The sequence below is a fragment of the Salvelinus sp. IW2-2015 genome, linkage group LG18, assembly GCF_002910315.2.
Source record: "Salvelinus sp. IW2-2015 linkage group LG18, ASM291031v2, whole genome shotgun sequence".
NCBI classification, from domain to species: Eukaryota; Metazoa; Chordata; class Actinopteri; order Salmoniformes; family Salmonidae; genus Salvelinus; species Salvelinus sp. IW2-2015.
Window position 1 is genome coordinate 58,639,833 of NC_036858.1, and position 26,580 is coordinate 58,666,412.

The 26,580-nt window shown below is 41.9% G+C and overlaps 1 protein-coding gene across 1 annotated transcript; it reads right to left on the reverse strand.

Annotated features, from left to right (window-relative positions):
• Positions 1-191: 191 nt before the first annotated feature.
• fads6 (fatty acid desaturase 6) lies at positions 192-26,580 on the reverse strand. The gene is made up of 6 exons (XM_024006707.2): positions 25,966-26,580; positions 19,804-19,969; positions 18,935-19,116; positions 9,968-10,155; positions 8,795-8,974; positions 192-2,778 (listed from the first exon to the last, which is right to left on the reverse strand). Exons 1-6 carry the CDS (start codon positions 26,285-26,287, stop codon positions 2,629-2,631), a joined length of 1,188 nt encoding a protein of 395 aa, XP_023862475.1. The 5' UTR covers positions 26,288-26,580; the 3' UTR covers positions 192-2,628.

Below are 26,580 nucleotides of genomic sequence, written 5' to 3' on the forward strand. Positions count from 1 at the left end.
CAACAACAACAACATCTGTCTATGGTAAAAAGAGGTCAATTCAGAGGTCTTGACTAATCTCCTTATAGTCAGTTGAAGCAGCATTTAGGTTACGTCCTAAATGGCAACCTATTCCCTATATCGTGCACTACTTTTGACCAGAGCCTTATTGGCTATAGAGTGGTGAATAGGGTGCCATTTGTGACGCAATCTCAGTCATTTCGTTTATTCAAGTCACAGCTCTTGGCAGAGTAATCATCAAACACAAACTGTCTATAATTCCATGAAGTTCGAAAGAAATCTGTGTACAATTAATTCCATTCCCCACCCCCAAGAACCCCCCAAAGCACCAACAACCAAGAGAATGAACTAAAGAGAAAAAAGAAAAAGACAGAAGAAAACAGCAAACAACAATGCAAAAAAAGAATTAAACAAAATCATTTAAAACAAACTACATCAAGGACAACTAAAATCATAACAGCAATGCCAACTGTATATGTTTGTGRGCATGGCACTATTACATGTATGTGTGTGTTCTTGTATGTGTTTATTTGAATGAGAGTGTGTGTATATGCATGTGTACAAACACCTGCACGGCATCAGCCTCAGGCTGCCCCTCAGTGTCATTCAAAGTTCTTCATGCGGAAGAATTACCTGACACATAAAAAGGTCACGACAGGGTTTATAGAAACAGGAAATGTCCATACAATTTCATAAATGTCAACAGACAGTTAGTTTTGTTCGACATGGTGGAATCTTTTTGTGTCTGTAAAATTAATTATGCTAGAAATGGCAATGGAAACACCTTTATGCAGAAAATATTGATATAATAACCATCATATCGAAGTAAACTTGGAGTCACGCGATATGGGCCTACCACCACGTAGTGGAAAAGCATTAAKAGTTTATAGGCAGATAAAATAAGTAATGATGAACTTCACATGGTGGTTAAGTGCACGGTGATCATGTAAATGTCCAATTGGCTAAATATCGAGGGAAGGCTATTATTTGAATGCTCGTGACATGATGATCGGTTCTTGGCTGCCAATTATTAAATTAAATTACATTCTATCCATATCTCATCACAGAACCCCCTATCCAGTTTATCAGTGAAGTCTTGTCTAGAGAGTATGTGCCAAAATCAGATTGTGCAAGAGTTTTTGTAACAAAACCATCGGTAGAGTTGAAATTGCGATGGAAACTCATTTGACTTGTGTTTTTTATTTGGTACATGGGAACTTAACCACAAAAGTAATTTTCATGTGCACTATCTAATCACTCACATACTTTTTTATCCGCAACTAGTCTGTTTGACGGAAACACACCTCTGGTGGTAAACCTAGTTTATGTTATGTTTTATTGCTATGTTAGATCATAAACTGGCCTGTATTATAGTGTGAAGAGCTGGTCCCGTGAAGGTAGAGTTGGTAGAGCATGGCGCTTGCAACGGGTTCGATTCCCACGGGGCACCAGTATGAAACTATGCACTCACTACTGTAAGTCGCTCTGTGCGTTGAGACTGGTGCTTTGCCTGTAATATTTAATGAAGCTGCCAGTTGAGGACTTGTGAGGCTTCTGTTTCTCAAACTAGACACTCTAATGTACTTGTACTCTTGCTTAGTTGTGCACCAGGGCCTCCCACACCTCTTTTTATTCTGGTTAGAGACAGTTTGCGCTGTTCTGGGAAGGGAGTAGTACACACATTGTACGAGATCTTCAGTTTCTTGGCAATTCCTCGCATGGAATAGCCTTCATTTCTCAGAACAAGAATAGACTGACGAGTTTCAGAAGGAAGGTCTTTGTTTCTGGCCATTTTGAACCTGTAATAAAACCCACAAATTGGATTAGCTAACACAACGTGCCATTGGAACACAGGAGTGATGGTTGCTGATAATGGGCCTCTGTACGCCTACGTAGATATTCCATTAAAAAAATCTGCCATTTCCAGCTTCAATAGTCATTTACAACATTAACAATGTCTACACTGTATTTCTGATCAATTTGATGTTATTTTAATGGACATAAAATGTGCTTTTCTTTCAAAAACAAGAACATTTCTAAGTAACCCCAAACTTTTGAATGGTAGTGTATGTATCCCATAAAGTGCCTTATTATTGTTCCCAATGGGCACAGACATCAATTAGTCTATTCCACTTTGGTTCAACATAATTTCATTAAAATGACGTGTAAACAACATTGATTCAACCGGTATGTGCCCAGTGGGTTTTTGTAGAGGTCTGTAATTTTTATCATAGGTACACTTCAACTGTGAGAGACGGAATCTAAAACAAAAATCCAGAAAATCACATTGTATGATTTTTAAGTAATAAAATTGCATTTATTTTTGTTTTAGATTCCGTCTCTCACAGTTGAAGTGTACCTATGATAAAAATTACAGACCTCTACATGCTTTGTAAGTAGGAAAACCTGCAAAATCGGCAGTGTATCAAATACTTGTTCTCCCCACTGTATATTGCTATGTTAATGTCAGTTAGTTGGAGTTTGTGCACTTAAAGAATGATCCTCCTAGATACAGTAGGACAGTGGTAGCAGTCTCTTAATTCAGTGACTACACACAGCAGCATGGGTTAGTAGATGGTATATTCCCTGTTTCCTGTCCTCTGCCTCATCCTCCACCTCTCTGCTCCATTACTGCACCCCCACCAGCTCTGTGATGGGAGGGGCGAAAACCATGAGCTCCTGGTACTTGTGAAAGAAGAGCTGCAGACGGGAGAGGTAGCTATCCTCRTGGTATGGGAGCTCCTTCTCCTTCAGATACTGGGACACGATGGGCTTTACCTGAGAMGAGAGGAGGTAGGAAAGGAAAAGGGTTCATATTAATCAACAACATTTATTTTATAAAGCCATTTTCTACATCAACAGTTCTCACYAAGATCCACATAATTTAGAGGTGAAAGTGAATGTCATTTTCTTGAAAGAAGCTTCTGTAACCAGGTTTCCATCCAACCTTTTTATGCAAGTAAAGTATATGTCAGATAAACTTTAAGAATGTTGACAAAACAAAATACTTTAGACAAGGTGGGATCTTTTTGTTTCGGTAAAATGAATTGTGCGAGAAATGTCAGTGGAAATGCTTTTATGCTCAAATATTGATGTAATAACCATAATATTGAGGTAAACTTGGAGTCACGCAATGACATGTTGTGTGGTCCTCACACTACGACTCATAGGGAAAGCATGCAGTTTATTAGGCTACAGATTAAATAAGTTATGATGAACTTCACAGGGTGGTCAATGTGCAAAGTGACGTGCTTGATGCTCCATTCCAATAAATATCAAAGGTCTTATTCTGGTGACGTGATCATGGATTTGATTTATTAGGATCCCCATTAGCCGACGCTAATTGCGACAGCTAGTCTTACTGGGGTCCGACACATAACGATAAAGACAATATAGACAAAGAAACTTTACATTTTACTTACATTAACATGTAGTGCGTGTGTGTGTGTGAGAGTGTGTGTGGATCTATCAGTTACACGTACATCCAGTTGAAGTCAGAAGTTTACATACACCTTAGCCAAATACATTTAAACTCAGTTTTTCACAATTCCTGACATTTAATCCAAGTAAAAATTCCCTGTCTTAGGTCAGTTAGGATCACTACTTTATTTTAAGAATGTGAAATGTCAGAATAATAGTAGAGAGAATMATTTATTTCAGATTGTATTTCTTTCATCACATTCCCAGTGGGTCAGAAGTTTACATACACTTAATAAGTATTTGATAGCATTGCCTTTAATTTGTTAACTTGGGTCAAACATTTTTATGTTTGACCCAAGTGAAACGATTTAAAGATAATGCTACCAAGTACTAATTGAGTACTTTTGATATCACGGATGTTCAGTCCTTGGATCCATAGCTCTGTCTATTAATCTGAGAGTGGTTACATTTCTCCAGGCCCATCCCTCAGCTTTTTACCAAAACAGAGATTGTGACCATTTGGTTGTTGTTTCATCTGTGGATTTGCCCTTTAAACAGCTGCATATTATCAAGATATCAAAGTGTCACCAACAAAAAGGTAAACAATAGGCCTATAGCAAATGCAGCATATGGCATTCATTTTTCACATGTAAATAGCACTTTTCAGTAGTACTCAAATTATGCCATTCCATGAGCGCAGCATTTATTTTTCAACTCAAATCAATGAGCCCAATCAGGCCTCCATGACAACAAAATCATAAACATCAGAGTAGTGCTGGCTAATAAGTCCTTAGGTCATGCTCAGGTAAAACAATTAGGCTAACCTATACTTCCATATGTCCAAGTTCTATTCTTGAAGATCAATGAGTATAATATTTATTGGAATGATTGGAATTCTGATAGACTTTGGTTTTTAATGTAAAGATATCATTTAATCGTATTATTATATTAGTAGAAAGCGATTGGTTAGAAGAAGCCTACATAACCAACCCATAAAGTAAAATATATCATCCATATATTACCAGCTTTGTAAACTTTAACATTTATTTATCCTGCAATAGATGTCATTCAATTGGTAACATAAATTTTTGTCTTCATCTAATGCCTCTTATTAAGGTGAAAGTAATCTAAAAGTCACGGAATAATGTCTGTCCTAGCTCGCTCATTAATAATGTCTTAATCGAAATTACGGATTGCCTCTTATCCGCTCGTCGTCCACTTATGCCATAGTTTGTACATCTCAATTGTCAGTAGAAACCACATTTGTTTAAGCAAGTCAACCATATCATCTGTGTTTTTTTTAAGGCAGTAAATGAGGATGAATGAACTGTTTCGCTGCCAGACAAGGCTCTGCTGATAGCCAGGTGTAAGAGTGGTAAGGTGTTGGGACTCTGCTGTTGGGATAGCTTTATGTAGGCCCTAACAGTTTGCGGGCACCGTTTGTCACCGTTAAAGTCCAATTAATGTATTTTTTAGTGTTGTGTAGGGGCTTTGCTGGCATGCATAAAAAAWAAAAAAAAWGAGTTTGCCCCACCAAGATTTACATGCCAAAATCGCCACTGTGCAGCACCCCCTGAAAAAGAAATATGTATATTTTTAATAATATATATTTTTTCACAAAAGTAGTGCACTGGGCCTTTAATAGTCCTATATTAGTAGACCTATATAGCCGTCTGCAACGGGGGAAAAAACATTTTTCCAGCACCCCCACCCCAAACTACTTAACGCGGCTATGTCGCTGTCAGCTGGCTACTGTAGTAAAGTTCCAATCTAATGAAACATTTGTTACATAAAATAGACTTTTAGCCCATATACTGTGTTATCCTATGAAGTGGACGTTATGTTGCACACACACGTTATGTTTCACTCTCATTTTAGTAGATATATTTTGCCATAATTATCTGATCCCACGATGCAACGAGAATACAGTCAGAGGGAAGATGGACAATGTTGATTGGCAGGTGAAATMATGTCCAATGGGGTTGCAGTGGCAGGCGGGATTAGGTTGGCTCCTTTCCTCCTTGCTTGGCAGAGGTTTCATAGAAGGTACAATTGTGAACCCGCGACCCAAATGTTTCATATAAAATGTATATGCCATATCTCACAATCGATTGGACTTCCGGAATTTACACTAAACAAAAATATAAATGCAACATGCAAAGTGTTAGTCCCATGTTTCATACGCTGAAATAAAAGAGCCCCAACATTTTCCATACGTACAAAATGCTTATTTCTCAAAAAATTTGGCCACAAATTTGTTTACATCCCTGTTAGTGAGCATTTCTACTTTGTCAAGATAATCCATCCACCTGACAGGTGCGGCATATCAAGAAGATGATTAAACAGCATGATCAGTACACAGGTGCATCTTGTGCTGGGGACAATAAAAGGCCACTCTAAAATGTGCAGTTTTGTCACACAACACAATGCCACAGATGTCTCAAGTTTTGAGGGAGAGTGCAATTGGCATGCAATTGGCATGCTGACTGCAGGAATGTGGGCACGTGGTTTGCTGATGTCACTGTTGTGAACAGAGTGCCACATTGTGGCGGTGGGGTTATGGTATGGCCAGGCATAAGTTACAGACAACAAACACAATTGCATTTTATCTATGGAAATTTAAATGCACAGAAATAACGTGACGAGATCCTGAGGCCCATTGTCATACCATTCATCCGCTGCCACCCCCTCATGTTTAGGCATGATAATGCACGGCACCATGTCGCAAGGATCTGTACACAAATCCTGGAAGCTGACATGTCTGGTGAGCATGCCCTGCATACTCACCAGACATGTCACCCATTGAGCTTGTTTGGGATGCTCTGGATTGACATGTTTGACAGCGTGTTCCAGTTCCCGCCAATATCCAGCAACTTCTTACAGCCATTGAAGAGGAGTGGGACAACATTCCAAAGGCCACAACCAACAGCCTGATAAACTGTGTGTGAAGGAGATGTCCCGCTCTGCATGAGGCAAATTCTGGTCACACCAGATACTGACTGTTTTTTTCTGATCCAGGTCCCTACTATTTTTTAAGGTATCTGTGACCAACAGATGCATATCTGTATTCCCAGCCATGTGAAATCCATAGACTAAGGCCTAATTAATTAATTTCAATTGACTGATTTCCTTATGAACTGTAACTCAGTAAAATCTTAGAAAATCTTTGCATGTTGCATTTATGTTTTTTTGTTCAGTATAGTATTTCGCTGTGACAGAACTTTTATATTTATGTCGTACATTTGTGTTATTCAACAAAGTTCTATCTAGCACTGCAGTGAGTGGGGGATCGTATAACCCTGTGACGTAGCTCTCACTCTCGCTCTACCTCACTCTCCCTGTGAGAGAGGTGCGCACTTTGACAGACAGTCCAACAATGAGTCAGAGGAGTTTAGGAACACAGACACATTTTCAATAGTGTGCATCTGCAGCCCGCAATTCGGGGCGTTCCTGCATGTGGGCCTTCCTTCATCTGCAAGAACGCCCCCCCCCCCTCGCATCCCATTGGGTCCTTCATGAACAACCCCCCCCTCAAGCATCCCATTGGTTCCTGCATAAACAGTGCCCGACAGGCAGGGACGAAGGACACTGTCTACCGATGTACGGTTAGCTAGCTACCGTTGTCTATCGGCGGCTAGCTATCGGTGGCTGGCATCCACAATATTATGCATTAACGCCACCTACTGTACTGGAGCGCCGCTCCCGCCTGTCCTAGCTTAAATACTTACCAATGGAAGTATAAAGTGGGGTTCTACATGCAGGAATGCCCCAAATTGCAGGCCGCAATTGCTCCCGTCTCCACATTTTTGAAATTTTCCATTATTCACCTTTAAGCTCACCCAAATTACAAAATTACAATGTAATAGTTCATAGACTGCTTAAGTGTAAGGAAACCAATATGTTATTAGGGTGAACTATCTCTTTAAATGGATCAAAATAACCTAACCAGAATTTTTTTGCATGTCAACTCCTCATTGGTAAACATAAAGAAATTGCATATAATTATATAGATGTTATGTATATATTAGTAATGTGCGTATCCAATTATAATTACTTGATCGACTGAAAACAAAATTTGTATTCAATTTTAATGCTAAATGCATCACCTCCAGTAACTGGAATTTGAACAATTACAACACAATTCCAGTTTTAAAATTCTAAAATAAAATTCCATTCCATGTTTTTATTTTCCAATAAAAATTCAGTCTAAATTCCAATTCAATTTCAATTCCATTCCAAGGATGGTTTCTTCTTCAATTCCAATTCAATAAATATTCAGACAGTCTAAATTCCATTTCCATTCCAAGGATGGTTCTTGTTCAATTCAAATGTACAATTTCAATCAAATGAAGACAGTCTAAATTCCAATTCCAAGGACGGTTCTTGTTCAGTTCAAATGTACAATTTTAAATCAAATTAAGACTAAATTCTAATTAAATMCCAATAAAAAAAATGTAGATTGCTGCAATTTCAATTCAATTACAATATCATTTTCCACTTCCTGCTTGAATTCTAGAATTCAATTTGGAATTAGAAATATAATTGGAATTAACCCCAACCCTGGTTGTCTGTATTGTACCTTAAGACACGTTGTATGTTGAGATACACATTGTCTGCATTGTACCTTGAGATACATGTTGTATTGTATTGAGGTGCACGTTGTCTGCATTGTACCTTGAGATACATGTTGTATTGTATTGAGATGCACAGTTGTCTGCATTGATACTTGAGATACATGTTGTATTGTATTGAGAGTGCACGTTGTCTGCATTGTACCTTGAGATACATGTTGTATTGTAATTGAGGTGCACGTTGTCTGCATTGTACCTTGGAACATGTTGTATTGTATTGAGGTGCACGTTGTCTGCATTGTACCTTGAGACACATGTTGTATGTATTGAGGTGCACGTTGTCTGCATTGTACCTTGAGACACATGTTGTATTGTATTGAGGTGCACGTTGTCTGCATTGTACCTTGAGACACATGTTGTATTGTATTGAGTGGCACGTTGTCTGCATTGTACCTTGAGACACATGTTGTATTGTATTGAGGTGCACGTTGTCTGCATTGTACCTTGAGACACATGTTGTATTGTATTGAGGTGCACGTTGTCTGCATTGTACCTTGAGACACATGTTGTATTGTATTGAGGTGCACGTTGTCTGCATTGTACCTTTGAGACACATGTTTATTGTATTGAGGTGCACGTTGTCTGCATTGTACCTTGAGAACATGTTGTATTGTATTGAGGTGCACGTTGTCTGCATTCTGTACCTTGGACACATTTGTATTTGTATTGAGGTGCACGTTGTCTGCATTGTACCTTGAGACACATGTTGTATTGTATTGAGGTGCACGTTGTCTGCATTGTACCTTGAGACACATGTTGTCGGAGAGGAAGGGGAACAGGTGGTGTTCCACGTGACAGTTGATGAGGGAGTGTCCGAAGATCCAGTCCAGCAGGGGGTTCCGAGGAAGGTTCAGAACCCCGTGGGTCATCTGGTAAATCCTCTTGGGCCGACAGGTCGGGGAGAACATAGGCAGGCCGATGTGCTGTACAGAACAGTAGAGAACGGTTTAATGGAAAGGTGTGTGGGTGTGTGTGTGAGCCCCCACTGATTCATTGAACGGAAAGATACCCAGAGAGAAACTGTCGGCATGATTTTGCTGCCCTGGACACATTTGCAATGTAGTAGAAGATGAGATGCAGAGTCTGGCATAATCTGTTTGCGGGAGGTCTACCCAAAGACAGATGTTATTCTATCTCTATGGACCCACCATTCAGTTAAATGCCTCTACAATGGTCTTAACAGTACAGGGTCAAATTCACATGTGCATTAATACACACTTGTACATATGTGAAATAGGACAAAATGTCACGTTCCTGACCTATTTTTATGTTATTTTGATTATTGTTTAGTTGGTCAGGGCGTGAGTTGGGGTGGGCATTGTATGTTGTGTGTGTTTTGGTTAGTCTATGGGTGTTGTATMMMMWWMGGYWWYYYMWTTGTTAGGTTGTCTAGTTATGTCTATGGCTGCCTAGATTGGGTCTCAATCAGAGACAGCTGTCATTCATTTGTCTCTGATTGGGAGCCATATTTAAGGTAGCCATAGGCAGTAGGCTTTTGTGGGTAGTTGTCTTGTTTAACGTTTGTTGCTTGTCTGGGCACTTGCGTTATTTAGCTTCACGTTTGTTTGTAATAGTGTTTTCGTTTCATGTTCATCTTCGTTCGTTTAATTAAAAGAAGATGGCTTATTTTCCTCATGCTGCGTTTTGGTCCGTCACTCCTCCACACGATCGTGACACAAAATACAAGCAGGCACCCACAGTGGGAGTACCGGGGAGGATGGAGACAAGACTGCTGCCATCAATAGTAACACAAATGGAGAAACAACATATTGGAGGAGATGTTTTTTCCTTCATAACTGGTGCTCCCTACTAGCCAAATAATACTAGCCAAAACATCAGTTACCCATTGATTATATACTTTGCTGAGGGTGCGTGTGTGTGCTTGCCTAAATCAATGTGTGTACATGCTTTCTCACTTGGAAGATGTTAACGTGTATGTAGGGCAGGGAGAACATAGCCCTGCAGAGCAGCATACAGAGGAGGGTGCTGTAAAGACACTGGAACCCAGAGACATGGATCAACAGCCAGTACTGAGCATACAACCCCAGGAACACCATCAGGACTGTCCTCAGGGCCTGGCCCATTGAGTGCTCTTTCAGCTGACCTATAACAGAGGGACACAGACAACTCAGTTAGATACAGTCACTGTCGGGGACAGACACAGTCAGTTACAACACACCACAGGAGGTTGGTGGCACCTTAATTGGGGAGGTCGAGCTTGTGGTAAAGACTGGAGCGGTATTGTGGAATGGTATCAAATACATTAAACCCATGGTCTCCAAGTGTTTGATGCCATTCCATGTATTTAATTGTTTGTAATCCAATTGAAGACATTTGGGATAGGTAATTCCGAAGTGAAAAAAAATCTACTTGGTACAACATGAAAAAAAGGGTTGCATATACACTGTGTACAAAACATTAAGAACACCTGCTCTTTCCATGCCATAGACTGACCAGGTGAAATCTATGATCCCTTATTGATGTCACTTGTTAAATACACTTCAATCAGTGTAGATTTTTGTATTTGTATTTTGTATTTATTATGGATCCCCATTAGCTACTGCCAAAGCAGCAGCTACTCTACCTGGGGTCAAGCAAAATTAAGTTTCTACAATTTTTTAAACATTAAAATACATTCACAGATTTCACAACACACTGTGTGCCCTCAGGCCCCTCCTCCACCACATATCTACAGTGTGTGTGTGTGTGTGTGCGTGCGTGCGTGCGTGCGTGCGTGCGTGCGTGCGTGCGTGCGTGCAAGCAACACAAACATTGGCACAAACATTGGCGTGCGTGCAAGCAACACAAACATTGGCACAGACGCGTGCACGCGTCTGTGCCAATGTTTGTGTTGCTTCACAGTCCCCGCTGTTCCATAAGGTGTTTTTTAAATCTAATTTTACTGCTTGCGTCAGTTACTTGATGTGGAATAGAGCTCCATGTAGTCATGGCTCTATGCAGTACTGTGTGCCTCCCATAGTCTGTTCTGGACTTGGGGACTGCGAAGAGACCTCTTGTGGCATGTCTTGTGGGGTATGCATGGGTGTCCGAGCTGTGTGCCAGTAGTTCAGACAGACAGCTCGGTGCATTCAACATGTCAATACCTCTCATAAATAAAAGTAGAAGAGGTCTCTTCTAAAATGGCGCCAAAAGAAATGGCAGCAGTTTTACGGGCGCCCAACCAAATATGCTATTATGTGGGAGTTTTTTGCGTTATTTGTACATAATGTTTCTGCAACCGTATCTTACGGCAAAAAAAAGAGCTTCTGGATACAGGACAGCGATCACTCACCTCGGATTAGACAAGGATTTTTTCTTCAACAAGCAGGACGCACAGGACATTCTCCGAACACCCGACAAGGCCAACATCCCAGTTATTTGCAAGAGGAAGAGACGCAGGTACAGAGGACACAGAGCGGGATGCCTCGTAAGGATCCGCAGAAGGCGAGTGGGAAAGCTGCCGTTACCGTCAATATTYCTCGCCAACGTGCAATCATTGGACAATAAATTAGACGAGGTACGATCACGAATATCCAACCAACGGGACATCAAAAACTGAAATATCTTATGTTTCACGGAATAGTGGCTGAATGATGACATGGATATTCAGCTAGCGGGATATACCCTACACCGGCAAGATAGAACAGCACACTCCGGTAAGACGAGGGGGGGCGGTCTGTGCATATTTGTAAACAACAGCTGGTGCACGAAATCTAAGGAAGTCTCTAGATTTTGCTTGCCTGAGGTAGAGTATCTTGTGATAAATTGCAGACCACACTACTTGCCTAGAGAGTTTTCAGCTATACTTTTAGTGGCTGTTTATTTACCACCACAGACGGATGCTGGCACTAAGACCGCAGTTAGTCAGCTGTATAAGGAAATGAAGGGCGAGGGAGAGCTTTGTACGGGTCTCTGTGTGGAGTACAGGTGATCTAGAATGTTTTTCCTTCTGGTTGCACATTTAACATGTTGATGGAAATTAGGTAGAACTGATTTAAGCAAACAGGAAACCACTCAGCCAGAGGCGGCGCTCCTAGTGGCCGGAGACTTTAATACAGGGAAACTTAAATCAGTTCTACCTAATTTCCATCAACATGTTAAATATGCAACCAGAAGGAAAAAAATTCTAGATCACCTGTACTCCACACAGAGACCCGTACAAAGCTCTCCCTCGCCCTCCATTTGATAAATCCGACCACAATTCTATCCTCCTGATTCCTGCTTACAAGCAAACATTAAAGCAGGAAGCACCAGTGACTATAAAAAAAATGGTCAGATGAAGCAGATGCTAAACTACAGGACTGTTTTGCTGTCACAGACTGGAACATGTTCCGGGATTCTTCCGATGGCATTGAGGAGTACACCACATCAGTCACCGGCTTTATCAATAAGTGCATCGAGGACGTCGTCCCCACATTGACTGTACGTACATACCCAAACCAGAAGCCATGGATTAAAGGCAACATTCGCACTGAGCTAAAGGGTAGAGCTGCCGCTTTCAAGGTGCGGGATTCTAACCCGGAAGCTTATAAAATATCCTGCTATGCCCTGCGACGAACCATCAAACAGGCAAAGGGTCAATACAGGGCTAAGATTGAATCGTACTACACCGGCTCCGACGCTCGTCTTATGTGGCAGGGCTTGCAAATTATTACAGACTACAAAGGGAAGCACAGCCGCGAGCTGCCCAGTGACACGAGCCTACCAYACGAGCTAAATCACTTCTATGCTCACTTCGAGGCAAGCAAAACTGAGGCATTCATGAGAGTATCAGCTGTTCCGGACGACTGTGTGATCACGCTCTCCGTAGCCGATGTGAGTAAGACCTTTAAACAGGTCAACATTCACAAGGCTGCGGGGCCAGACGGATTACCAGGGCATGTGCTCTGGGCATGTGCTGACTAACTGGCAGGTGTCTTCACTGACATTTTCAACATGTCCCTGATTGAGTCTGTAATACCAACATGTTTCAAGCAGACCACCATAGTCCCTGTGCCCAAGAACACGAAGGCAACCTGTCTAAATGAATATAGACCCGTAGCACTCACATCTGTAGCCATMWAGTGCTTTGAAAGGCTGGTAATGGCTCACATCAACACCATTAATCCAGAAACCCTAGACCCACTCCAATTTGCATACCGCCCAAACAGATCCACAGATGATGCAATCTGCAATRGCACTCCACACTGCCTTTTCCCACCTGGACAAAATAAACACCTATGTGAGAATGCTATTCATTGACTACAGCTCAGCGTTCAACACCATAGTACCCTCAAAGCTCAAATCAAATCAAATTGTATTGGTCACATACACATGGTTAGCAGATGTTAATGCGAGTGTAGTGAAATGCTTGTGCTTCTTGTTCCGACCATGCAGTAATATCTAACAAGTAATCTAACAATTTCACAACAACTACCTAATACACACAAGTGTAAAGGAATGAATAAGAATATGTACATATAGAATATGTACATATAAATATATGGATGAGCGTTGGCCGGACGGCATAGGCAAGATGCAGTAGATGGTATAGAGTACAGTATAGTATATGAGATGAGTAATGTAGGGTATGGAAACATTATATAAAGTGGCATTGTTTAAAGTGACTAGTGATACATTTATTACATCCATTTTTTTATTATTAAAGTGGTTAGAGATTTGAGTCAGTATGTTGGCAGAAGCCACTCAATGTTAGTGATAGCTGTTAACAGTCTGATGGCCTTGAGATAGAAGCTGTTTTTCAGTCTCTCGGTCCCAGCTTTGATGTACCTGTACTGACCTCGCCTTCTGGATTATATGCTCAGTCCCCTCCTGTACTCCCTGTTCACCCACGACTGCATGGCCAGGCACGACTCCAACACAATCATTAAGTTTGCAGACGACACAACAGTGGTAGGCCTGATCACCGACAACGACGAGTCAGCCTATAGGGAGGAGGTCAGAGACCTGGCCGGGTTGTGCCAGAATAACAACCTATCCCTCAACGTAACCAAGACTAAGGAGATGATTGTGCACTTCAGGAAAAGGAGGACCGACCATGCCCCCATTCTCATCAACGGGGCTGTAATGGAGCAGGTTGAGAGCTTCAAGTTCCTTGGTGTCCACATCACCAACAAACTAGAATGGTCCCAAGACAGTCATGAAGAGGGAACGACAAAGCCTATTCCCCCTCAGGAAACTAAAAAGATTTGGCATGGATCCTCAGATCCTCAAAAGGTTCTACAGCTGCAACATTGAGAGCATCCTGACTGGTTGCATCACTGCCTGGTACCGCAATTGCTCGGACTCCGACCGCAAGGCACTACAGAGGGTAGTGCGTACAGCCCAGTACATCACTGGGGCTAAGCTGCCTGCCATCCAGGACCTCTACACCAGACGGTGTCAGAGGAAGGCCCTAAAAATTGTCAAAGACCCCACCCCAGTCATAGACTCTTCTCTCTACTACCGCATGGCAAGTGGTACCGGAGTGCCAAGTCTAGGACAAAAAGGCTTCTCAACAGTTTTTTACCCCCAAGCCATAAGACTCCTGAACAGGTAATCAAATGGCTTCCCGGACAATTTGCATTGCAATTTGCAAATTTTACCAAGAAAAAAGCATAACATTTAATTTAATCTCTGAATGTATCACACCGGAGAAAGCAAAACAGCACCCCTTTCTCTCTGAATGTGTAGGCCATCTATCTGATGCAGTCTGGTCATAAAGAGTATGACATTTTTGCCTCATAGGTAATGAATGCAAGGAAAGCCAGCGAGCATTTGGCCTCCCTTGAAATACATTTTTTAAATAAAATAATAGCCAATCTGCATTGAGCTAAACTGAGTGAGCTAGCTAGCTACCAGAGGACTTCCCTGAAGCTTTCAGGGAAGCTTCAGAGAAATACGTCATCGATAGAAACATCTTGTTGTTTTGTTGTCCTCTGGTAGCTAGCTAGCTAAAATTGGCCCTATCCTAAATTAGCCACAGATGGAGGTAGGGATTTGGACTTGTGGTTTTACTTACATTTGAAGTCAGAAGTTTACATACACTTTGGTTGGAGTCAATAAAACTCGTTTTTCAACCACTCCACACATTTCTTGTTAACAAACTATAGTTTTGGCAAGTCGGTTAGGACATCTACTTTGTGCATGACACAAGTAATTTTTCCAACAATTGTTTACAGACAAATTATTTCACTTATAATTCACTGTATCACAATTCCAGTGGGTCAGAAGTTTACATAGTACTAAGTTGACTGTGCCTTTAAACAGCCGGAAAATTCCAGAAAATGATGTCATGGCTTTAGAAGCTTCTGATAGGCTAATTGACATAATTTGAGTCAATTGGAGGTGTACCTGTTGATGTATTTCAAGGCCTACCTTCAAACTCAGTGCCTCTTTGCTTGACATCATGGGAAAATCAAAAGAAATCAGCCAAGACCTCTGTCAGTTTTGGCCAAGACTGTCGGTTTTGGTCACTAGATGTCCCCATTGCACCTTTTTTGTACCTTTTGTTTTTCTTGCTCTAATTATTGTTTGCACCTGTAGGTCATTCCCTTGTTAGTATTTAAACCCTGTGTGTTCCTCAGTTCCTTGCTCAGTGTTTGTAGTTAGCACCCAGCCCAAGCCTTGTTTTATATAGATATTTCTCTTGTTGGATTTTCCAGAGGTTCTCTGGTTTAGTTCTTGTGTATTATTTGAGTAGTCTTTTGAGGTTTGTTTTTCCCTGCTGTTTTTCCCACTTTGTGGAGTTTCTTTGTATTTTGGAGGATTTCCATTTTGTGCCTCTTGGCTTTATTTTTGGACATTGTGGATTTAGTTTCTTTGCCTGAAGATTTTGTTCTTTAATTAACCACCATCTCTAGTACTGCTGTGTCTGCCTCATCTTCTGGGTTCTTACGATTATTAGTGACTGTTCTCGCACCGGGTCCTGACAACCTCAGAAGAAATATATGACCTCCACAAGTCTGATTCATCCTTGGGAGCAATTTCAAATGCCTAAAGGTCCAAGTTCATCTGTACAAACAATAGTACGCAAGTATAAACACCATGGGACCATGCAGCCGTCATACCGCTCAGGAAGGAGACGTGTTCTGTTACCTAGAGATGAAGTACTTTGGTGCGAAAAGTGCAAATCAATCCCAGAACAACAGCAAAGGACCTTGTGAAGATGCTGGAGGAAACAGGTACAAAAGTATCTATATCCACAGTAAAAGGAGTCCTATGTCGACATAACCTGTTAGGCCGCTCAGCCAGTAAGAAGCCACTGCTCCAAAACCGCCATAAAAAGCCTGACTACGGTTTGCAACTGCACATGGGGACAAAGATCATCGTTTTTGGAGAAATGTCCTCTGGTCTGATGAAACAAAAAATAGACCTGTTTGGCCATAATGACCATCGTTATGTTTGGAGGAAAAGGGGGAGCTTGCAAGCCGAAGAACACCATCCCAACCATGAAGCACGGGGTGCAGCATCATGTTGTGGGGTGCTTTGCTGCAGGAGGGACTGTGCACTTCACAAAATAGATGGCATCATGAGGGAGGAAATTATGGGATATATTGAAGCAACATCTCAAGACATCAGTCAGAAAGTTAAAGCTTGGTCGCAAATGGTCTTCCAAATGGACAATGACCCCAATCATACTTCCAAAGTTGTGGCAAAATGGCTTAAGGACAACAAAGTCAAGTTATTGGAGTGGCCATCACAAAGCCCTGACCTCAATCCTATAGAAAATTGGTGGGCAAAACTGAAAAAGCGTGTGCGAGCAAGGAGGCCTACAAACCTGTGTCACGTTCCTGACCTTATTTCCTTTGTTTAGTCTTGTTTAGTTGGTCAGGACGTGAGCTGGGTGGGCATTCTATGTTATGTGTTTCTATGTTTGGTTTAGGGTTGTCAACTAGCCTGATATGGTTCTCAATCAGGGGCAGGTGTTTTACGTTTCCTCTGATTAGGAACCATATTTAGGTAGGCTGTTCTCACTGTTTGTTTGTGGGTGATTGTTCCTGTTCGTTGCGTTCGTTGTCTCTATGTTCACATGTTCAGGTCTGTAGCGTCGTTAGTTTCATTTTCTGTTTATTGTTTTGTTCGTCTTGTTAAGTATTCCAATAAATATGGAAACGTACCACGCTGCAATTTGGTCCTCCTCTCTTCCACCTAACGATGAGCGTTACAACCTGACTCAGGTACACCAGCTCTGTCAGGAGGAATGGGCCAAAATTCACCCAACTTATTGTGGGAAGCTTGTGGAAGGCTACCAGAAACATTTCACCCAAGTTAAACAATGTAAAAATCATTCTCTCTACTATTATAATGACATTTCACATTCTTAAAATAAAGTGGTGATCCTAACTGACCTAAGACAGGGAATTTTTACAATGATTAAATGTCAGGAATTGTGAAAAACTGAGTTTAAATGTATTTGGCTAAGGTGTATGTAAACTTCCGACTTCAACTGTAATTCTCCGTACTGGCCAATGATTATAATGGCGATTCTGATCCAACCATAAAATACATTGTGCCCCTGGACTGAGAGGATGGAAGTTCAATATGTAGCAAGATGTAGAAGGCTAATGTTAATAACTAGCTAACATTTCCCATGAAAGGAAATTAGGCTAGCGACCAAGCATTTTAGCAAGGTAGCCTAGGACAACAAAAAATAAAAGTCATAGTCTGTTTCTTCAACATGAAATAGAGGAGGATGGCATTGGCGTTTCTCTACAAGTAGAGTGAGTCAACATGTTTTTTCTACTTGCACAAATGCACACACACACAAATCTGAACCATGGACAGCATATTTACTGTAGCTTACGTTGATTGGACTAAATCATTTTTGGTATCATTTAGTTGTCGCTGTATTAGAGCATAGGTAATTTMATGATTTTGGAATGTGGAAGTTGAAATGGTGCTGGAATAGTGGAGGCAGATCCTGCTTTCTTTGCAACTTGCAGTAACTCTCCATGGTTGTTTATTAGTCTGAAAATGTTGGAAACATGAACTTTCTTGACCATGCTGTAGGTCATGTAACTGTCTGTTACATACAATATGCTTTGTGGACTTCACCGAACAGAGGTTGCTCTCCGGTTTTGTGATGAAACAAATGTGTAGTTAAATGTGTTCTGCCACTGTGTCTTCTTATTGTCTAGGCCTTAGGCATATGCTACGGTTGCAATTCATATGAACTAACAGGTTGTAGAGCAAACAACGCAATTATCACAACACATGTTTTTTTCTGCCTTGGCTTCCCCAGTGATTTTACCCACACACCGCTACTGGTTCTGTGTGGTGCATATTTTGGATTTATCAAACAAATTGTATGTGTAGACAGCTTGACAGAAATGGCAGCAGATGGTGAATGTTTAGCTTTTGTTGCACACATATCCAGATAAGGCTGCATACCATTTTGCACAATGACCTTGTAGGTGTGATCGAGGCGTTGGCGATTTCGATGTAGGCCTCGGAGCTCCAGTATAAAACGTAACATCACTACTTAAGGGAGATTCTGGAGCGGCGCCTGAGACAGCGTTTTCCAACACCATCAACAAAACACCAAATTATGGAATTTCTATGTGGAAGAATAGTGCGCATCCCTCCAATAAAGTTTCAGACTCTTGTAGAATCTACAGTATGCTAAGGCATATAGGGTATTGTTTGTAGATTTGTCATTATAGGGTATTGTTTGTAGATTGATGAGATAAAAAAAAACAATGTAATCAATTTTTGAACAAGGCTGTAACCTGAAAAAAAWTTGGWAAACGTCAAGAGGTCTGAATACTTTCCGAAAGCACTSTATCAACATGTTCATGTTTCAAAACAACAGCAACATAACAGAGACAGAGCATTATGTGTCTTAGATAGTGAACAGGTAGACACCTGGAAAAACATACACACAGACCCTGGCTGTGCCTCACCTAGTGCCACCAGAGGAGTGATAACAGGTACAGCCAGGGGGGCAATGAACAGGTATACACCCCGGGGCAGGTAGGGTATCTTCCAGGTGCTGGAGTCACCCAGGCCGATCACGTTGGTGTGGGCATGGTGCATCTTAATGTGGCCTGTTACACCTGCCCTCGCTGTGAACGACCCACACACCGACACAGACAGACAGACAGACAGACAGACAGACAGACAGACAGACAGACAGACAGACAGACAGACAGACAGACAGACAGACAGACAGACAGACAGACTTGTGATCAAGATGTGTGATGAAACAACACTAGAAAATGTTTATATTTTCATAGGGCACTATGGAAGAGAATGACACAGACATGAGGATCGATATCCAGACAAGTGTGTCATGAACATAGATACTTGACACGTGAGTGACTGATAGCTGAATGACTAGCTTGAAAAAACAGGCCAAATTAAGGACAAAGTCCAGCAGTTATGTTATTACATTTTAGTAGACACTCTTATCCAGAGTGATTTACAGGGGCAATTAGAGTTAAGTGCCTAGCTCAAGGGCATATTGACAGATTTTTCACATGGTTGTCAAGGGGAATCAATCCAGCGACCATTTTGTTTCTGGCCCAGCGCTCCTAAACACTAGGCTACCTGRCGTCCTCATCTGTAATATAATGTCTGGTGAGAGGATAAAATGTAGGGTCAATGAACAAAAGTAACCCAAATTCAAGAGAGATTAACAATCCAGCTTGATTTAGCTACTGTGGCGGAATTCATTGATGTAACACTTTAGCTAACAGGAAGTTCACTCTCTCTCCGTCCCTCCCTCCCTTAACAATCCCCTCTCTCTCTCTCTCTCCCTCTCTCTCTTACTTCTATGAAAAACACAGCCCAGACATCGGCCCAGGTAGGGGACTCGCTCAGCGATCCGTGACTTGCCAGATGGGTCCCCTTGATGGTGATGACAGCATGGGACACGCCCATCAGCACCATGCCCAGGACAAACACCAGGGCCTGGGATGAACCAAGCAGCAGGAATGCTGGAGGAGAGACGGAGATAGGAGATGGGGTTAAGGAGAGGGGGAGATGGGGTTGAGGAGACAAGGAGATGAGGAGAGGGGGAGATGGGGATGAGGAGAGAGGGGGAGATGGGGTTGAGGAGACAAGGAGATGAGGAGAGAGGGATGAGGGCAAGGGGAGGGAATAGGAGTCAAACAAAGGATAACAAGTTTACACGTTGTTCTAAATATCATCGAATGGGGCCACAGTGTCTCCTGACACATCCTGTCTCAGCCTCCAGTATTTATGCTGCAGTAGTTTATGTGTCGGGGGGCTAGGGTCAGTTTGTTATATCTGGAGTACTTCTCCTGTCTTATCCGGTGTCCTGTGTGAATTTAAGTATGCTCTCTCTTTCTCTCTTTCTCTCTTTCTTTCTCTCTCTCGGAGGACCTGAGCCCTAGGACCATGCCTCAGGACTACCTGGTGTTGTGTCTTTACGATCATTAAACTGAAGACTTATAGTTTTTATCAAAGATTCTCTGTAATTAGTTATTACGCGATCAACTAAATAATAACGTAACTAATTAACTAGGAAGTTGGGGCACCAGGGAAAGTATTCAGATTACAAAGTTATAATTTCCCAATATAACCTTTCAGATATTTTCATATCTGATCGATAGTCTTCTGATTAATGATTTATTTATTTTACCTCACGTTAGTCTCATTCCAAARGTCGTAAATTGTTGGTTATCTGCACGAACCCAGTCTTCACTATGAGTCATCCATACATCAATTGTCTTAAATCATTTATTTATTACTAACTAAATAATTCACAGAAATGCATAAACAAACAAACAACCTTAAAATGGTTACATGAAATGATAGGAGAATATGCCCTAGTGGGCTAAACCGGCATGGCGGCTTGTTAGACAAAAGGGAATTGGGGGGGTCGACCAAGAAGTCACTACTGAGTTCATAATTATAACAATTGACATGCTAATCCTTTACACATGAACGCTCACTCATTCGGGAACAATTGCAATCAATATATATATATTTACGCTCAGTGTGTCGTCTTGATCGCTGGTGAAAAGTTAGTTTCTGTTGGAGAGTTTCGTCCGCTCTCTCCCTCTCTCTGTTGTGGTTATTGTGGATAGTTCAGAGTGACATTCGTTATAGAATGGATGTTTCGGCGGTTGTCGTTCTTCGCCTTCAATGATACCGAATTCCTAGCTGCAGACTAGTAATCAATATCAAAAACGTGTTCTTATTCTGTCGGTATAGTCTAAGAGTTTAACCACGTGGMATGGTTAAAAGATTCAGCAATGGTACACAACCTTCGTTCCCCTCCTAATGGAGAAAAACATGGTCTAGTGATAATTTCTCAGAGTTGGGTTTTTATTCGGAATTGCAGAAAGGGGCTGTCCCAGGATGTCTGACCCTAACTGGGCTCAGGGGCGGTCCTCGGATTTAGTTCAAATCAAAAGGGAATTGTATTTTTCTTCATTAAACAGTCCAAAATCATATTACACAATTATACAAACAGTATCATACTCACTCATTCATCTTATACAACAATTAGATGTAAACCTCATATCTGAGGCTATTATATAAACAGCGGTATGGTAATGTAGCCACACAGTCTCCCATGAGTTTCCCAAGTTGTGACAAACGGACCAGTTCCTAGCTGGAATCTTCACCGATCTTTTATACTTTTTCCGGAACATGAAATCTGTTCGTACCTCAAGTTCTGTGAGGTGGAAGAAATCCCTTTGTTCTCTATGAAAGTGTACCCTCTGCTATACTGCATGGCCAGGGTCTTCTACTCAGGAATTTACGACCTCTCTTTGACCACAGCTGCCTAGTTGTAGGAGGAAAGGGGGAGGCAGGGAGTGGCAGGGAGAGGGGGATGGGGCTTGCTATACCCAAACAGGCAACGTCATGACACTGGCATGATGACTCCTTGCTGTCCCCAGTCCACCTGGCCGTGCTGCTGCTCCAGTTTCAACTGTTCTGCCTGCGGCTATGGAACCCTGACCTGTTCACCGGACATGCTACCTCTCTAGAGACAGCAGGAGCGGTAGAAACACTCTGATGATCGGCTATGAAAAGCCAACTGACATTTACTCCTGAGGTGCTGACTTGCTGCACCCTCGACAACTACTGTGATTATTATTATTTGACCATGCTGGTCATTTATGAACATTTGAAAATCTTGGCCATGTTCTGTTATAATCTCCACCCGGCACAGCCGGAAGAGGACTGGCCACCCCTCATAGCCTGGTTCCTCTCTAGGTTTCTTCCTAGGTTTTGGCCTTGCTAGGGAGTTTTTCCTAGCCACTGTGCTTCTACACCTGCATTGCTTGCTGTTTGGGGTTTTAGACTGGGTTTCTGTACAGCACTTTGAGATATCAGCTGATGTAAGAAGGGCTATATAAATACATTTGATTTGATTCTAAATGCAAATATTCCACAATATGGAGAGTAGCTTAGATCTGTAGAATACATATGGTAAGCATATATATGTTAGCATTAGCCTGGTTCCAGATCTGTTTGTGCGGTCTAGCCAACTCCTATGGTCATTGTCTTGCCAAACAATAGACAATGTTCCACTCTACTCTACACCTGCCATTTGAAACACATTCTAGAACAGGTTCCTTGAACATTCTGTTCTGCAGTCAAGCATGTGGTTGTTCCTGATCTTTCTCCTGTGGTGACCTTGCTTGGCCAGATGACTGACATCTGCAACTTTTCAGGGAAGTTAGGAACCAATACACACAGGTAGTTAGGAAAGCAAAGGCTAGCTTTTTCACACAGAAATTTGCATCCTGTAGCACAAACTCCAAAAAGTTCTGGGACACTGTAAAGTCCATGGAGAATAAGAGCACCTCCTCCCAGCTGCCCACTGACTGAGGCTAGGAAACACTGTCACCACCGATAAATCCATGATAATTGAGCATTTTTCTACGGCTAGCCTTGCTTTCCACCTGGCTACCCCTACCCCGGTCAACAGGCCTGCACCCCCCTCAGAAACTTGCCCAAGCCTCCCCCATTTCTCCTTCACCCAAATCCAGATAGCTGATGTTCTGAAAGAACTGCAAAATCTGGACCCCTACAAATCAGCTGGGCCAGACAATCTGGACCCTCTCTTTCTAAAATTATCCTCTGAAATTGTTGCAACCCCATATTACTACTATTACTAGCATGTTCAAACTCTCTTTCGTATCGTCTGAGATCCCCAAAGATTGGAAAGCTGCCCCGGTCATCCTCCTCTTCAAAGGGGGAGACACTCTAGACCCAAACTGCTACAGTCCTATATCTATCCTACCCTGCCTTTCTAAGGTCTTCGAAAGCCAAGTTAACAAACAGATCACCGACCATTTCGATGATTGGAATGAACTGCAAAAATCACTGAAGCTGGAGACTCATATCTCCCTCACTAACTTTAAGCGCCAGCTGTCAGAGCAGCTCACAGATCACTGCACCTGTACATAGCCCACCTGTAAATAGCCCATCCAACTACCTCATCCCCCATACAGTTATTTTTATTTATTTTTTTGCTCCTTTGCATCCCAGTATCTTTACTTGCACACTCATCTTCTGCACATCTATCACTCCATTGTTTAATTGCTATATGGTAATTATTTCGCCATTATGGCCTATTTATTGCCTTACCTCCCTTATCCTACCTCCTTTGCACACACTGTATATAGACCTTTCTATTGTATTATTGACTGCATGTTTGTTTATTCCATGTGTAACTCTGTGTTGTTGTTTGTGTCTCACTGTTTTGCTTTATCTTGGCCAGGTCGCAGTTGTAAATGAGAACTTGTTCTCAACTAGCCTACCTGGTTAAATAAAGGTGAAATAAATAAAAAAGTAAAATAAAAAATATCTGGGATTAATTTACAGCCATAATCCTTCATGTTTTAGTACAGGGGTTTTCTCACTCCCCTTCCTGTGTTTGTATGTTAACACACGCCGGTCTAGGGAGGGGATGTTTTATGCAGCCAGGTCACCCGTGATACAAATCACTATTTGACGTCCAAAAATGTCTGAGGACATCAGGAGAACATGGAAACTGGCCACTAGGGGCAACAGTGAGCACTGTCATCTTCAAGTAGGTTTCGGTTTCGCTAAGGAGTTGTGGACGATCTGCCAATCATTCCAAAGGTTGCAAGTTCAAATCCAGTGATATAAGGTTTCTATCCCAAATCTTTACTTACCTTAACCATTTGGAGTTAATGTCTAACCTTAAGAATTTGTAGTTAATGCCAGAACCCAACCCTAACATAAAAAATGTGGAGTTAATGCCTAAACTTAACCTTAAACACTTTGAAATTTGACGTTTGGAACAAATTTGAAATTTGACCTTTGAGGAACATGGATGAACATCTAATTCTGACGTGAGACTGTGAGAGCTGGTAGGTTTTATGGCTTTGTTCACAGTGTTGGATGACCTCCCTCCCTCCCCGGAACACAGTCAGGAAACAGTCTGTTATCTGGGAGCCCGCCCATGCCAGGCCGCCTCCCTACTGCGGTACCAAGGTGTGGGTTCCAGCACTGAAAGGAGATGCTCAGATGAAAGAGGGTAACTTGATCGCTACTTGGGAGGTGTTGGGATGGGAGGGGGTACATGTTGTGAGGGAGGGGTGCAGGTTATCATCACAGTATAGGTTGCTCCTGCAAAGTTGTCATGCCAACATGAGAAAGAACTAGGACCAATATCTAAATAATGGACCTAGAAGACTACAAAGTGACTTACACTAAAATGATACAACTATGTATTTGCATGGCTGATCTTTGTGTTTTGAGCTATGTATTTTCCTGGATGAATAAAGGTTCAATAAAAAATCTGAAATAGGTATTGGAGAGCATGTAAAGCAATTTTCTAATCATAAATATAACAGCATTTAGAATCTAAAGACTTTGATTTCCAAAGATAATCAAACAATGAACCTAGATGGGTGTGTTATCAAGCTGTCAAATTAAGCACAGCCTCTGGTGACATACCAGTCACACTGACCTAGAAAGAGGTCACAGACCCAGATAGGACAAGGGAGTATCAGACATCAAGCATGTGTATGGTGTGTGTGCAGCCTTGTTGAAATCAGTATTTAATTGAGGCCATGTACTGGTCTACTTATACATTAGAACATGTTTATTTCTGCTCTGTCCCTGTCTCAACATCAAGTTCCAGGTTAGTGCTCAAGATCTAATATTGGCACAATGTATTAATAACATAATGTCCTGTGTATTTAGAACAAATCTGCATGTTACACGGTATGTGGTAAAACTATACAAACATATTCTTACCTTTTATAAAGACTTTAGCCTGACTAAATCAGACTGAATCCTGCTCTCATTATTGATCCCATCGTTCAATCTGGTTTAACCAGGCTAATACCCAGTGAGAAAAACTGGTTTAACCAGTGTGTCCTCTGAGCTACAGAGGACCACTATAAAGTGTGAGACAGGTGTATGTATTGTGGTGTGCAGGTAGATGTAGGTAGATGTAGGTAGGATGAACTGAATGTGGTAAACCTACAATATATAAACATGTAATAGCATACCATATGTTGGCCTTGATAAGGACTATAAGGTGTGTGAAACGTGTGTATGAAGTGTGTGAGACTGGTGTATGAAGTGTGTGAGACGGGTTTATGAAGTGTGTGAGATGGGTTTATGAAGTGTGTGAGATGGGTGTATGAAGTGTGTGAGATGGGTTTATGAAGTGTGTGAGATGGGTTTATGAAGTGTTGAGATGGGTGTGTATGAAGTGTGTGAGACGGGTGTATGAAGTGTGTGAGGCGGTTTATGAATGTGTGTGAGATGGGTTTATGAAGTGTGTGATGGTTTATGAAGGTTGATATGGTGTTGAAAGTGTGTGAGGGGTTTATGAAGTGTGTGAGATGGGTTATGAAGTGTGTGAGATGGTTTATGAAGTGTATGATATGGGTGTATGAAGTGTGTGAGGCGGGTTTATGAAGTATGTGATATGGGTGTATGAAGTGTGTAAGACGGGTGTATAGATTACCTGGGGGTAGCAGGAGAAAGGCGAGGGCCAGGATAGTGATGTCGATGCCTCTCCGCTCCCACCAGCTACTCTCCTTCACTGTCTTCTGAACCAGACGTGTCAGCTCCATCATCAGCGACTCTTTATCCGTCCCCTCCATCCCCTTTCCCCCTCCGTTCATCATTTCTCCATTTTTCTTCTCTTTCCCTGTGGACATGTCCTGTTTGGAGTTACCGGTGTTCCTTTGGAACAAGGCCTCTCTACCCTCCCACGGTTTAACATCTTTGTCTCTTCCTCCTCCCATGCTCTGTTCTTCCCTCCACTCCTCTGGTACATTCTGCATGTCAGCTCCTTTTGTGCTTCCCTCCTGGCCGACAACAAACTAAAGTAAAAGCGACTGCTCGGTGTGTCCAGCGGCTGTACGGACAGACTCATAGGCAGCGTCCAGACTCTGAGGAAATCAGCCTGCACATTGTACCCTGAACACAAAGGGTCCGGACTGATGTTAGCATGGCAGGGTGCAAAGTTTTATTGGCAGTTTTATCCAGTTGCTCAGCTGGAGAAGCAATTCTGCTGATCTGTCTCTCTCTCCTCAACGGAGCCTCTCATGCATACTGCATGTCCCTCCCCTGCTGT